Raw genomic sequence first — 15,258 nt, 5'->3', positions numbered from 1 at the left:
ACCTTCTGGGTGTGCGGGTCTTCATTCTGGCTCTTTACTTTTTCCTAGCGTTAAAGGCCACGCAGACAGAGCTGCTGGAGCTGCGCCGGAAATACGATGAGGAAGCGGCATCCAAGTAAATGCGTGTCCTACTGAGCTGTGCCTCCCCCTCTGACCCTCCAGCCGTGCCTCCTCCTTGTGCCCGCCTTCCTCTAACCCTCTGCTGGAGCCGCCCATCCCATTAAGTACCCTTTGCTCCCCACCCACATGGGCACAGCGGTGCACATCCGCTGCTGTGCTGGCCTGCCATTCATGCACCACCGCAGACTATGGACATTCTGGGCCTCAGGCTGCGGGGGCCTCCTCACCCCAGCCTCCTGCGACTGTCCAGCTCCCTGGCACCACAGTCCAATCCAGACCTCACCTTTCTTTAGACTTTAAGATGTCACTTAGTTCACAACACTTATTCAGCACGTTTACCCCAGTGCTGTGCTGAGCCCTGGAACACACAGCCCTGTCCTAATCAGCTGAGGTGGGAATGCACAATGATAAATTCATTCCTTCAGACACTCTTGAGGCCTTACTGTCTGCCCAGCATTGTTTTGGGCACAGGGTACAGGCCATGAAGGGAAGAATGGGGAGCACTGAGATAGAGTAACAAGAGTTGGGTCCAATTATCCTGGTAGTCAGGGAGGACTTCCCTGAGGAGGTGACCTGCAGAATGAGACCCAAAAGATGAGTAAATGACCACATGAACACCAGGCAGGGTGCCTTGGGCAGTGGAAACAGCTTGTGCAGAAGACAGTCCTGTGCGTGCAGCTCACTGTCACCAAATGCTCCCTACTGCCCTCCTGTACCCCACCTGGCCCTCACCCCACCCACACTAGGCAGAGGGGAGACCCTTAGTGCTGGCAGTCTGGGTGGGGCTAGTTGGGAAAGACTCCCTAGCAAGACAATTGGAGCTGAGTCTTAAAACTCGGGGTGTCCCAGGCAGAGCAGGGCCCAAGGCTGGGGGGGGCGTCGCTCTGCAGGCAGCTTTAGAGAGTGCTCCCCTCGGGGAGATGGAAGCCAGGCTGCCTGGAAGGGATGCAGTGCTGGGTCCCTTTGCCATTTCCCCACAGCGTGGGTTCTTTCCACCCCAGCCTGGTTTCTCCCCATAGGAAGGGTGAAGTTGTTATAGGACAGGGAGAGGGGCAGCCCAAAACCCCGCAACCCTGCCTATTCTAAATGGGTTCTGCCATCCGCCGCATCAACACAAAACATAGGAGACTTTAATGGGAAGGAACTTTAATACAACTAGGAAACAATACAGGAAAGGCAAAGAGTCTAGTTTCTAAGTGAAGCACCCAAAGTGACCCGTCCCCTCGTGGGTAAAACTCCATCCAAATGGGATCGGCCCAGAACAAGGCCCCAAAGCCTGCCACAAGTCTAAAGCATCTTCCAGTGGGGACCCACAGAAAAGGGTCACAAACAACCGGACAAGCCCCGAAGGAAAAGAGCAAAATCAACATTAAGATAAAAGCTGTCATTGTCACCTCCCCACGGGTCTCACCCACATCTGTGTCACCTAGTCCACGACCAAAAGACAAGCGCAGTTTCTTCACATGTCTCTAGGCTCCATGCGCCTCCTCCAGGTCTCCTGGCTCCATCCTGCTCCTTCCTCAGTCTCTTCTTCAGCTTCTCCTCTTCCTGCTCAGCTCCACCCTCCCTTGGGTGGGGCAGGGAACCTCCCCCTTTCCTGGGGACCACCCTGTTGCAAAGTCACCATGCACAGACCGTGGGCTGAGGGGGTCAGCAGGCTGGGGGTGGCAAGGTGGGCAGGCACCCTGGTGACTGCCAAAAGCCTCTGCTCAGGGCCCTGTCTTTCTGTCTCAGGGCAGATGAAGTCGGCCTGATCATGACCAACCTGGAGAAAGCTAATCAGGTGAGGAGACGCCGCTGCCGGTGGCGGGATCTCAGCTGGGCCCGGAGGGAGGGCTGAGCTCAGTCAGTGTTTGTCCGACTCAGTGCTGGAGAAGCCTTCCCAGTGGGGGCGTGGGGCTGAGACCTGGCAAATAAATGGAGAACACAGAGAGCTGGTGCAGTGGAGGGCAGAGACCAGAGGCAGCCTGTCCTGGAGCCCCTGCGGAGGCATCCTCCACCAGCTCAGGACGGCGGGGGCGGGTGAGAGCAGCGCCCACAGGTGCCGGGCCCCCAGCTCGACTGGGACGTGGGTCTTCCGGCCAGACCTCATGAAGGAACCACATCCCACCTGAGCAGCAGTGATTCCCACGGGCCTAACCCGAGTGTCTCCCCTTCCATCAGCCAAGCCCTGGTGGACCCCAGCCTTCGCTGAGGCCCCCTCTGCAGCTCTACCCATCCCTAACCACACTCACCCCATTCTCCCCAGCGAGCTGAGGCTGCCCAGCGGGAGGTGGAAAGTCTTCGTGAACAACTCGCCTCTGTCAACAGCTCCATCCGCCTGGCCTGCTGCTCCCCTCAGGGACCCAGCGGGGTAAGCATGGGGGAGACAAAGGTTGAGAACAACCACGTTGTGGGCATGAATATGTGGGTGACATTTGGTGGGTTGACCACCTGCATCTGTGTAACGGGGCATGTGTGCACACAGCAGATATGGCCTCTCCTGTGTAACGGGGCGTGTGTGCGCACAGCGGATATGGCCTCTCCTGTGTAATGGGGCGTGTGTGCACACAGCAGATATGGCCTCTTCATCACCAAGGTGAGTGTGTATAAAACAGTTCCTTGCTTCAACACCTCGGGGTCAACATACAGCCACAACTCTTAACTTTCCGAGCTTCCATCCACCCTGTGTAACAGGACATCTGTTATATTCCTTTGGAGGCCTCCGTGCCCTCCGATGTCCAGGAATGCCAGGGAGTTACCTGGGCCAAAGATCATCCTATGGATAGATGCCCTCAAGGGGGGCGGGGGTGGAGTTTGAGCAGCAGTGTGTTTTGGATGGCTGCCACTAGGTGTCGTTGTTGTCGGTGGGGGTCGCACTTCTTGGTGTCTCCATCCCGCCCCCCCCCCAACGGGTAGAACCACATATTAAGGCCTGGGGTTAATGCTTATACCCAAGCAGTGGGGTTTCCCAAGCAGCCGTGTGCTGTGATGAACCCATCTCCAGGCAGCGGCCCTGAGCTTCCTGTGTCAAGTCTTGTTACTTGGTGCATCTTTCTCTTTCCTCCTGGTTGGTGCCTCACTGGGGTCCTGGGATCATTCCCTACCAGAGATTTTACTCAGAGCCACCCCAGTCTGTCTTAGATTCAAAGCCTCCCTCCCGCCCCTCCCAGAAAGGCTTGGGCTCCTTGTGGAGACTGGTCTGCCGTCTTTCCAGTGCTCTGCATAGCGGGGGATACACTCCTGATCCTTCCCCAATAACAGCTGTGTGCAGGGCCATTTGCACTACCATCCGTGCACCTGATGCGGCCAGCATCCCCTTCAGTTCAGCCGGACACCCTCATGCACCTGTGTGTCTGCCTTTGCTGCTTAAATTTTGGAACGTGTCTCTGAGAACATGTATTAGTGTGATTATGTGTCTGTTGGGGCAAATGACTACATCCTTCATCTAACTGTGCCTCAGTTTCCTCATCTATACAAGTTAGACTTACCTTATGGGGCTATTGAGAGAACAGCAAATAAAGTATCTAAAATGGCACCGGGCTGCTAATCTCTGGCCAGCAAATATTTGATGCTACTCTTACTTATTATTTTGATTATGATTATAATGATGATTATCCTCATTGGCGTGTTCTTGTCATGTATGAGGACATGTGGCCTCCTTACACACATCCCCATCCCAATGTGATGTGCCCCAGATGCGTGTCTCCCTGATACCTGAGGGTTTGTGTGCGACGGCTAGCATGAGGCCTGGGGCAGGGTGGGCTGTGCCTGCGTCCCAGGAGGCTGTGTCCCTGTCGTTGGGCTGAGATAGCTGCTCGACACAGCGACCGTGCAGGAGAGACCCTGGGAGCTCATGCGGATGCCTCAGAGAGAATTTGCCGATGGTTCTTAATTAACCCCCGTGGAACCCAGCAAATGCCTGTGCTAATCAGCCATGGGGAACTTTGCTGGTTTGGGGGGTGATCTTTTCTGAGCACAACAGTGGCGCTCGATGCTAATTAATTTAATGTGCTAATGGCATCCGCTTCCTGTTTTAATTGGCATTTATCTCCATGGAAGAATAGCCGGGCTTGGTGGCGATGGGCGGCTTTCTGTGCAGCGCTTCTTCGATGCGTTTGTAACTGAGCTCAAAACCAACCTCTTCATCTTGAGGACAAAGGGGTCTTTTCCTCAAACCTATGGGAAGCGAAGCTATGGGATGGGGAATAGGGGCAAGTTAGGAAGATGAAGGAGCCACCCTGGCGTGGCCTGTGGCTGCAATCAGGTCTAAGCCTGGGTGTCTCTTGCTGCCCGGCCTGGGGTCAGCCTGGAGTAGGGTCTGTGCCCTATTTAAAAAGCCAACCCTTGTGTATGGCTGAGAATACCCCATCACCACCACCTCCTCACCCCCTACCTTACTTTATTGTTTTTTTCTTTCAACAAATGCTTTTGCTGAAGTATAATATCTGTAAGGGGAAATGTGCATAAGCACACAGCACATTGAGTTTTTTAAGTGAACACGCCTCAGAGCCAGCATCTAGATCACAGGGGTTCCCCTTGTGCCCCTATCCAGGTGCTATTCCCTAAGGGGAGCACTCCTTGAGTCCTAATGGCATAGGTGGATTTGGCCTGTGGCTGTGTCTGATCTTGGTGGAAGCACACGCACACTTCTGTGTTGGGCTTCTTTCTCTTCCTGTGACATCCATCCAGGAGTCATCAGTTCTGTGTGGCAAGTAGTTGCAGGCTGTTCCTTTTTGTTGCTGTATAGTATTCCATTGCAAGCATGTGCCACAGTCTGTCCATTCTCCTGTCGGTGGGCATTTGGGGGGCTTCCAGTTTCACTTCTAGAAGAGAGAAAGGCTTTCAGGCTGGCAGGACCAGCCAGAGCAGAGGCTCAGAGGTGGAGGAGGAAAGCCCCTACCCATCCAATGGGCGGTTACGCCGAAGCACAGCACCAGGGCCATCCCCCGATGGGCTTCCTGTTTTTCTTGGGATTCCAGGTTGGGGAGCCAGCCTGGCCACCCCCCCATCCCGAGCCTCTCAGCCCCTCAGCACCTCTCTCTGTCCCTAGGATAAAGTGAACTTCGCACTGTGCTCGGGCCCTCGGCTTGAGGCTGCCCTGGCCTCCAAGGACCGGGAGATCCTGCGGCTGCTGAAGGATGTGCAGCTGCTCCAGAACTCGCTGCAGGAGCTGGAGGAGACGTCGGCGAACCAGATCGCCGACCTGGAGCGGCAGCTCACTGCCAAGTCCGAAGCCATCGAGGTGGGTGCTGGGGGAGGCGGAGGCCCAAGGGGGAGGCGGAGGCCCGTGGGGGAGGTGGAGGCCCATGGGGGAGGACAAGGCCCAGCTCATCACCTCTGCTGGCTCCTTCCAGAAGCTGGAGGAGAAGCTCCAGGCGCAGTCTGACTATGAAGAAATTAAGACAGAGCTGAGGTAGGGTGCCATGTCCCCCAACCCTTCTCCCCTGACCGGGTCTTCTTGGGAAGGCAGCAGGGGGCCCTCAGCAAAATTCCTCATCCCGCCCTTACCCCCGACTTGGTACCTCTGTCTCCTCTCTACTGGCGCCAAGTGGGGCTCAGCACCTGTGCCTCGCAGGAGCGTGACTGGTTGGGCAGGTTGATCCAGCCAGTGTGGTTGTGGGTCAGGTAACCCCTGACCCGTTCACGTACCCGCCACCGCCAGCCATTGTCGGGATGAGCCCAGTGTTCTATCAGGTCCGGGCTCAGGGGCCGTGTTCTGTCAGGAAGATGAGCAGGTGGAGCGGGCCTGCCTGACCTCAAGCCCAGGGATCCACCTGCCTCACGCTCCCCACTTTCCCCGGCAGCATCTTGAAAGCCATGAAGCTGGCCTCCAGCACCTGTGGCCTCCCCCAGGTGAGTGTCTCCCCACTGCCCCCGCAGGGCAGGTGGCCCCAGGGCCTTCTGCCAGCCACACTCTCTCAGCCTGGTTTCTTGTCTCCTCAGGCCATGACCAAGCCTGAAGACTCGCTGCTCCTGGCCAAGGAGGCCTTCTTCCCGGCACAGAAATTCCTTCTGGAAAAGCCCAGTCTGCTGACCAGCCCTGGTAGGGGAGGAGGGTGCTCTCGGGCTAGGGGCAGGTGGAGGTTGCGGTGGGTCCCTGGCCTCTGTGCCAGGAAGCAGCCAAGAAAGAGGTCAGAGGGGACAGGAGGACATTGACCTCGGCCCCCCACCTCCAGCAGACCCTGGGAATGGCCAGCACCCTTTGCTCTGGCCCCTGACTGCCCTCTCCTCCCCGGTGGCCCCACTAGCCTGAGCAGCCCTGGCCAAGGCTCTCTGCTGCCTATTTCCTCTCCATAAAGTGGGGCAATAAGGGGGCCTGCTTCTCAGTGCCACGGGGGTGGAGCCAGTGAGCACAGAATGCAGAGGCCAAGGCAGGATGCGGGGCCCAAGGAGGTCGGCTGACCACTGGGTGCAGATAATCTGAGCGCCTGCCGGGGTGACGTGCTGGGTCTAGTTGGCACTCAGTGCTCCTGGAAGCCTATAGCACTGCTCCCCCTCCCCTTTCTCCCCCGACTCTCCCCCCCCCCCCCCCCCCCCCCCCCCCCGCCGCCCCATCTCTGCGTTTCTGCCTTTCGCTGTCTGTCTCCTGTGTGGGGTTTCTTTCTCTCATTGTCATCTCCACCTCTGTTCCCACCTCTGTCTCTCTCCTGTCTCCGCGTCTCTCCCCCATCGTCTGCCTCTCTGCCCCCGTCTCCCCTCTCTCCTCTGTCTCTCCGCGTTCTAGAGGAGGACCCTTCGGAGGACGATTCCATCAAGGACTCGCTGGGCACGGAGCAGTCGTACCCGTCCCCTCAACAGCTGCCACCACCCCCGGGGCCTGAAGACCCTCTGTCTCCCAGCCCAGGGCAGCCCTTGCTGGGCCCAGGCCTGGGGTCTGACGGCCCGAGGACTTTCTCGCTGTCCCCCTTCCCCAGCCTGGCGTCAGGGGACGCGCTGCTGTCCAAGCACCTGATGCCCCCGGCCGCCTTCAAGGGGGAGGCGGGAAGCCTGCTGGTGTTCCCCCCAGCTTTCTATGGCGCCAAGCCCCCCACAGCCCCTGCCACCCCGGCCCCTGGGCCCGAGCCGCCCGGGGGACCTGAGCCAGGGGGGGGCGGCGGGGGGGCCGGGCCCGGAGCGGAGGAGGAGCAGCTGGACACAGCAGAGATCGCCTTCCAGGTGAAGGAGCAGCTGCTGAAGCACAACATTGGGCAGCGGGTGTTCGGCCACTACGTGCTGGGGCTGTCACAGGGCTCGGTCAGCGAGATCCTGGCACGGCCCAAGGCCTGGCGCAAGCTCACAGTGAAGGGCAAGGAGCCTTTCATCAAGATGAAGCAGTTCCTGTCAGACGAGCAGAACGTGCTGGCCCTGCGGACCATCCAGGTGCGGCAGCGAGGTGAGCCCAGACCGTCCTGCGCAGGACGCGCCTTCATGGCCAAGGCCTGGCTCTGCGGCCCCAGCTGGGTGCCCCAGAGCACGTGACCTGCCGGTACTCCAGTATCCCTCCCTGAAAAACAAGGGGAACTTTCCCTTAGCCTGTGCTGCCCCTTCCTGCTTACTGGCCTCTGGGGCAGCTCACAGTGGCAGTGGTGGGGGCGCCTGCCCTGGGAGGACTCCTTGATCACCAGCAAGCCTCAGTTTACCCATCCGTAAGATGACCTGGTGGCCGCCAGCCTTGCCCCATCTGATTTGTAGAGTAATCCTGAGTTCGAGTCCCAGCTCTGCTGTTCCCCCACTGAGTAACCTCAGGCAACACACTTTAGCTTCCCTGTGCCTCAGTTTCTTCATGTGTCAACCTCGGGTTGGTGGTGGTCATTAAATGAGTATAAAGCCCAGAGCAGTTGCTTGAGGACACCGCGGTGGTGCTGCCGCTGTCCTGGCCATTATTTCCAGCCACGATCACAGGCGGGTCTCAGGGAGGAGAGGCTGGCTCGGCTCGGGCACTGGCACCCACAGGCAGGTCCCCACAACAGATGCCTTCTTACCCCCCAGGCAGCATCACCCCGAGAATCCGCACGCCAGAGACGGGCTCGGACGACGCCATCAAGAGCATCCTGGAGCAGGCCAAGAAGGAGATCGAGTCGCAGAAGGGGGGTGAGTGTGGTGGTGCAGGCGGACCTGGTCCCCCCGGAGTCCACGCAGACCCCAGCCCATGTCCAGCGGGGTCTGGGCCTGGAAAGAGCACATCAGTGTCCCCAGCACCGGAGCTGCCCGCCCTATTTGGCTTCTTCCATTTAAATGAGCTGCAATTGAAGGAGAGGACGACGTCCACTCCTGGGCCTCACCTGCCATATCGCGTGGGGGCTGTGTAGGATAACACGACTGACAGAAGGTGTTCCCTCCTCGTCACCCGCAGGCGTTTGTCAGACTCTGAGGCCGAGCCACAGTCCTGCCAGCTGCAGGTTTCCTACCTCCTGTTCCAGTTCTCTGTTCCCAGGAGACCGTCCTGGCTTCCTCCTGCCTCTCAGATGTCTCCGACCCCTTCCCAGCGTGTGGGTCTGCTGGTGGCCGAGAGCTGCCATGTACAGGCTAAAAAGCAGCACTGCCCACAGGCATCCCAGTCAGTCCGCAGGGCTTCAGGCAGGTTGTGGGCAGGACTGTTCTTTCCTTGCATATTTCAGCTTCTGGAGGCCGCCTGCTTTTCTAGTCTCGTGGCCCCATTCTCCCACTTCAAGGCCGACATCACTGCACTCACACAGGCGCACACACTCACTCGCGCACGAGTGCCAGTACACTCTCCCGCTCCCTCTCCTTCCTGCCTCCCTCATAAAAGCACCTTTGTCATCAGGTCGGGTCTACTGGATAATCTCAGTCCGGGATCCGTAACTCATGGCATCTGCAAAGTCCCTTTGCCACGTAAGCAGGATGTTCACCGGTCCCAGGGATGGGCCCTTAGACCTCCTCAGGGGATCATTATTTAGCCCAACGTGTTGCACTTTCACCATCAGCCCCTCAAACGTGGGGCTCCCTCAGGCCCCCTAACATTCTTCCTCTTCTAACAGCACCCAAATCGCTCCCTTTCCAGAGTTCCAGAGCCACAAGGCGACTGCCTGTTGGGCTTGTCCACCAGGGTGCCGTACTGGCATCTCCAACTCAACGGTACTTATTGTCTTCACTTGCTCCCCCTCCTCCCTCCGCAAACCCACCTACGAAACCCTGGAACCTGTCAGGTGGTGCTAGAAATCCTGGCCCCTCACCTCCAGCAGCCAAGAATCACTCACGCTCGTCTTCTTTCAAGTTCATCCATTCCCCTGCCCAGCTCCCCCCAGCAGAGCGAGCCACCACCATCACTTGCTGGGACTGTTGCAGTAGCCCCTTCACTGATCTTGCCACCGGTGTTCTAGGCCCCACTCTATCCCCTTCTCCACCCTGAGGCCAGACAGATCTTTCTAGAGCAGGCATGTGGTCATGTCACTCAAAAGCCTCCCATGGTTTCCCACTGTCCTCATGATAAAATCCAATCTCCTCAAGACCTAAAGGCCCTATAATCTTCAGACTCCACCCCCCTCACACGAACTGTGTAGTCATGCCCACCCCCCCCCATGCTGTCCCCTGTGGCCCTAATGCCATCCTTACCCCAAATACCTTTCATCCAGCCAACTCCTACTCATACTTAGGCTAAACTCAGAAGTCACCTCCTCCGGGAAGCCCCCCACCCCCATCCATACAGACTGCATGCTGCCCCTACTTAGAGCTTCCATAATTACCCATATATATATATATATATATATATATATATATATATATGGTGTAAATGGAGCCAAAAAGGTCTGCCTGCAGATTTTGGCTATGCTATTTATTAATTGTGTGATCATGGACAAGTCACTTAGGTTCCCTGTGCCTCCTTTTACTCATCTTTAAAATAGTGCGGCATTCGTACTTCTTTCTTAAGGTTGTGTGAGGATCAAATGAAGTTGTGTGAGGAAAGCAGGTGGCCTCTAGAAGCTGAAAAACGCTCCGCAGGTACTCAGCCTCCCGCCCTGGCATGGAGAAGGCACCCCTCCCTGAGAGGGAAGCCATCCTGACAGTTAACTCTTTCATTATTATGTCTGTGTTATTGCATTTGCTTGGGTTACAAATGACCCTACTCATGTGACTCTCCCTCCTGCCTTTCCTGGGGCTTCTTAGGGACTGAGTCACATCCCTGCACCCAGCACCTTGTAGGGCAGCACATATCCAGACCTTGGCTGCTGGCTTTCCACCTCCTAAAACTCCATTTTTGCAGTGTCTGTTGCCCCCTGGTGGCGACTCACAGAAAGTGTCCGATTCCCAAGCCTCTGTGACCAGGAGCCGAGGTTCCAAGGACCAGGTTCCTGGGGGAGAGGGGAGGGCTGGGGAGGTTCACCCTGCTAGAAGGCTGCACTTCCCACCCAGATAATCAGCACCCAACTGTGTGCACATTAATTTCCTCTTCACTCCTGTAGCCAGAGAAACAATCGTTCAGTAAACACCTATGAAGTACCTGTTGTGTGCTTGACATAGGTTGCAAATGTGGACGAGACAAGATATTGTGGTAACTAGAACCACGAGAAACATCCACCTCTCCCCACTAAAGAGACTAGACTACGGAGGCTGGCAGGCTGGCGGAGGGTGGGGCAGCCTGCACAGTCATGCAGAGGCCACAGGAGGCCCCGGGTGCCTCTGGCAGTTCAGGCCTCCAGCCGAAGGCCGGAAGGAATGCAGCAGAGGAGGGAAGCGGTAGCACAAATGGCTGCGGGGCTGCCCAGGCAGGGGCTGTGAAGAGTTTCAGCAAGAGAAAAATGCCCGCACTCTGATGCAAGGGTGGGCTGAGCTGAGAGCAGCCGCTGGTCCCCATGGGAGGTGAAGGGGCCTGGCTGCTAGCTCAGAAATTCGGTCCCGGGAATCAATGGGAATGTCCAGAATGGGCGCAAAGACTGTGCCCACGCGCTGCCTTTGCCGTAGTTTACAACAGGCACAAACTGGAAAGCTCAGTGTCCAGCAAGAGGAGATCAAGCGAGCAAAGCGGAAACCACCCCTTCCACGGTGTAGCAGCCATTGCAGAGAGAAGCTTTTACTCATAGGAAAAAACACACCTATTGCTGCTAAGTGGAGACTAACCAGATGCTCTCCACCAATCACTTCTCATCATTCCAGGCCTGTAGTTAGAAAGCAGATCGGAAAGAAATACGTGAGACTGAGAGGCTGATTTGTGTGGTTGCCTCTGGGAGAGAGATGAGAGGGTGTTCCGTTTTCATCTTAACTTCTTGTGTTTTCTTAGCTCGCCACAATAGCCACATACTTGCCTTTTTTTTCTCAGTGGAGGTAAAATTCATGTAACAAAATTAACTTTTAAATTCACAATTCAGTGACTTTAGCACATTCCTGGTTGTGTAACCACCACCTCTATGGAGTTTCGGAACATTTTCATCAACCCCAAAGCAGGCCCCACACCTATTTAACAGTCACTCCCTACTCCTCCCTCCCCTAATCCCTGGTAACCACCCGTCTGCTTTCTGGGTCCTTGGGTTTTCTTGTTCCGGACCTTTCGTATGAATGGAAATCATCCCCTCTGTGGCCCTTGTGTCTGACTTCTTTCACACAGATCATGTCTTCCCTAAATAATAGGTTGCTTATTTTTTGCTTGTTCTAAAACTCTAAGGAAAGAAGCTTATACTGTGTCTCATCTTGTGGAACTTGCTTTTTTTCACTAAATAGTATGTTATTTAAATCCATGCATGGTTTTACCTGGTGAGTTCCTTTTCACTGCTGTATAGTATTCCATTGTGTGCCCATGCCACTATTTATTATTCATTCTTATGTCCGTGAGTATTTGGGATCATGCCATTCATCTTGCTATTAAAATAGATGAAGAAGCCTCTTACGTGCTGTAGGGGGTTTTCCTTGTCTTTGAACACTTGCAGAGGTTGATGAAAGCATATAAAGAAGTGTTTATTTTACATTAGTGTACTTCCTGGGCAATTTCTCCACGTCAAATCACCTGAGGTCTAATGGCAGCCTCCTGTGGAAAGACTGTAATTGACCTAACCCATCCCAGTTGTTGGGGAGAGATGGCCTCTGTCATTTGCCTGGTCTAAATCCTGTGCTGCCAACATCTTTGCTCTTCAGGTCATGCCCGGATGCTGGGCCCCAGCCACCTTGTCTCCTCCCCACAGGTGAGCCCAAGAACTCCACGGCCCCACTGAGCATGGCCAACGGCTCAGCCTCCACCAGCACCTCGGAAGATGCCATCAAGAACATTCTGGAGCAAGCACGCCGGGAGATGCAGGCACAGCAGCAGGCCCTGCTGGAGATGGAGGCCGGCCCCCGGGGCCGCTCCGTGCCACCCTCACCCCCCGAGCGGCCCTCACTGGCAGCCGGGAGCCAGAACGGGGCCCTGACCCACGTCAAGCAGGAGGACAGCGGTGTGGGCACTGGAGGCACCAGCAGCAGTGCCACGCAGACGTCACTCACGGTCCTGTCCCCCGCTGCCTTCGTGCAGAGCATCATCCGGAAGGTCAAGTCCGAGATCGGCGACGCTGGCTACTTTGACCACCACTGGGCCTCGGACCGCGGCCTGCTCAGCCGGCCCTACGCCTCCGTCTCACCCTCACTGTCTTCCTCGTCCAGCTACTCCGGCCAGCCCAATGGACGGGCCTGGCCCCGTGGGGACGAGGCCGCCCCAGCCCCTGAGGACGAAGGGGCCGGGGGCGAAGACGAACCCCCCAGGGTGGGCGAGCTCAAGGCTGAGGGGGGCGTCCCTGAGGCTGCCGGTGGGCGGCTGGCCTACTACCCGGCCTACGTGCCCCGCACACTGAAGCCCACCGTGCCGCCCCTGACCCCCGAGCAGTATGAGCTCTACATGTACCGGGAGGTGGACACGCTAGAGCTGACACGCCAGGTCAAGGAGAAGCTGGCCAAGAATGGGATCTGCCAGAGGATCTTCGGGGAAAAGGTAAAGACAGGGTTGGGGAGTCCCGGGAGGCTTGGGGCTTTGGGGCCTATGGGCCCCAGGAGGGAGGCCCAGCCCCACTGTTTGAGGTTGGGAAGGAAGAGTATGAGCAAGGACAGGCCTGAGGCGGCCTTGAAACCCTGCCCCTGTCTCTCCCGGGCACGGGGCCACGGGCAAGGCTGGGGTCCATCCTGCGCTGAAGCCGTGAAACGCTTCTGTCTGGCTGGGAAATAGCCCCTCTGCTCTGCTCCCAGCCCTTCCATCCCTAATGCGGTCCTTTCAATAAAGGGTTGAGGCTCAGCCCAGCAGTTAAGTCCTTTTTAAGACCATCCCTGCCTTTAGCAGAGGAGCAGGCAAAGGGTCAGGCAAGCCCAGCAGAGGGAGAAGTGACCTCAGTGGGAGGCACAGGAAGGCTTCCTGGAGGAGGGGTCTTAAAGTCCAGGTAGGATTTTCACATGTAGGGGTATGGGGAAGGCACTGCAGGCGGGTCCCCCAGCAGGCTCCAGGGAAATCAAGAGCAAAGGAAGGCTGCCTCGCCCCCAGGGAGCAGGAGCGAAGCATGGCCTCCCAGGGTCTGGGGAGGAAGGGTGGGGATAGCCAATGTCCCGGGTCTCGTGACCTCCCCCTGCTGCCGCCCCGTCCCCAGGTGCTGGGCCTGTCACAGGGCAGTGTGAGTGACATGCTGTCCCGGCCCAAGCCATGGAGCAAGCTGACCCAGAAGGGGCGGGAGCCCTTCATCCGCATGCAGCTGTGGCTCTCAGACCAGCTCGGCCAGGCTGTGGGCCAGCCGCCCAGCGCCTCCCAGGGTGAGTGTGGACGGGCCCTGGGGGGACAGGCAGAGCGCTGCCAGCACCCAGCACCTCCCATCCTGGCATTGCGCACGCCTCCGGCTTCACGGCCCCGCTCTCCATCCGCACCACCCCCCAACATTATTGCTCCCCTGGAAGACTGCACTGTGCTCCTGGCTGGTCTGCCTGCTCCCCCTCATCCTTCCTTCAGCAAGTGGGGTACAGCTAGTGCTACTTTCAAACCTCTAGGTGGCGTCAGGGTGCCTAGAACAAGAGAAGAAAATACATGTGGAGTCCCACCCTCCACTCCCCAGCGGAGAATCCCGATCTTTTCCCAGCCACCCAGCAGCCCAGAATGCTCAACACAGTGCCTTGGACAGCTGGGGCCACTCGTTAATGGTGCACAGGCAGCGTGGAGTCTGAATTTTGCCTGGATGAGGAAGGAACCTGAGGCTCAGAGTTGCCCCAAGTCAAAGTCCAAGAGTGGAAGTGTCCGGGGGAGGAGGGAAGTGTTGTGGGGGGGCTCTAGGGAACCCAAGCTCCTCCCCAACAGCAGGCAGGTCTATTGAGGTGCCCACACAGGCCCTGCATTGGGATGAGGGGGCACGGCTCTCAGGAGAGAACAGCACGCTGCCCACTGATGCCAGAGAAAGTCCCAACAAGGTGGTCCCTCGAGACCTCAGCTCAGCCTCAGTTTACCCATCTGCAAAGTGCAGTCTGTGTAGATGAAACCAAGCCTCATAAACAAACCAGATCAGGCATCAACAGCAATAGTACCAGGAACATAATGTGCAGCGGCAGACACACCTTGTCCCCCGCTCACTACAGACCAGAGTGCCAGGTTTGTGGAAGCCGAGATGTGAGTAGTAGCTGAGGGCCTGGAAGTAGCGGAGGCCCCCAGCCCCCACTTTTCCTAAGCCTAGAGGCTGGGAAGCAAATCCATTGCCCACCAGCTCCTCAAAGTCGGCAGTGGGGGTGGGTCTGGACCTGCCTCTGCATTTGTCCTCTGCCCCTCCTCCCTGGGCAGCCAGCCAGGGCAGGAAGCCCGCTGCCTGCCGGGTTGGGGATGAGCCGGATGCCGGGGGAGGGTGCTGAAGCGTGCCCTCCCCTGCGCCAGCTGCCTGCCAAGTCCCTCATTAGCCAACCTCATCAGTGATGCCCTCGGTAGTGGGCATCCGTATTCCAGGCACTTCTGCCTGAGGCTTCTCAGAATTCTCAAGCAGTTGAAGAAGCCCTGCACCCTAAAAACGGGTCTTTCTATCTCCCCGAGGCCCCATCTCTCTCCCCATCTTTATCTCAGACTTTGTCTCTATCGCTTCCCACCTTTGTCTTCCTTGCTCTGTCTCTGCCCCCTTCCGTCTCTCCCTGTCCCGCCCCTCGGCTCCACCCCCACCATCTTCACTTCTGCTCTCTCTCCCCCTCACCACCTCGCTCTCCCTCTGGCCCAGGACTGAGAAGTGGCCCTAGGGCTTCCTGTACTAA

General features: G+C 57.4%; 1 protein-coding gene across 5 annotated transcripts in view; it reads left to right on the top strand.

The window, feature by feature from the left end:
- Positions 1 to 15,258, top strand: part of CUX2 (cut like homeobox 2) — a 234,547-nt gene that overhangs the window by 210,165 nt on the left and 9,124 nt on the right. For all 5 annotated transcript variants that reach the window (XM_054695336.1, XM_054695335.1, XM_054695334.1 and 2 more), the window contains 11 exons: positions 49 to 115; positions 1,855 to 1,903; positions 2,369 to 2,473; positions 5,153 to 5,344; positions 5,457 to 5,515; positions 5,907 to 5,955; positions 6,046 to 6,145; positions 6,827 to 7,474; positions 8,071 to 8,172; positions 12,213 to 12,991; positions 13,635 to 13,794. In XM_054695336.1, coding sequence (XP_054551311.1) covers positions 49 to 115; positions 1,855 to 1,903; positions 2,369 to 2,473; positions 5,153 to 5,344; positions 5,457 to 5,515; positions 5,907 to 5,955; positions 6,046 to 6,145; positions 6,827 to 7,474; positions 8,071 to 8,172; positions 12,213 to 12,991; positions 13,635 to 13,794 — 2,310 coding nt within the window. The remainder of the gene's footprint in view (positions 1 to 48; positions 116 to 1,854; positions 1,904 to 2,368; positions 2,474 to 5,152; positions 5,345 to 5,456; positions 5,516 to 5,906; positions 5,956 to 6,045; positions 6,146 to 6,826; positions 7,475 to 8,070; positions 8,173 to 12,212; positions 12,992 to 13,634; positions 13,795 to 15,258) is intronic.

The sequence above is a fragment of the Talpa occidentalis genome, unplaced genomic scaffold, assembly GCF_014898055.3.
Source record: "Talpa occidentalis isolate TD23 unplaced genomic scaffold, MPIMG_talOcc4v2.1 talOcc4.14, whole genome shotgun sequence".
Classification (NCBI taxonomy): Eukaryota; Metazoa; Chordata; class Mammalia; order Eulipotyphla; family Talpidae; genus Talpa; species Talpa occidentalis.
Note: the sequence above shows the minus strand (reverse complement) of the source record. Positions and strands in the feature narration are given on the sequence as shown.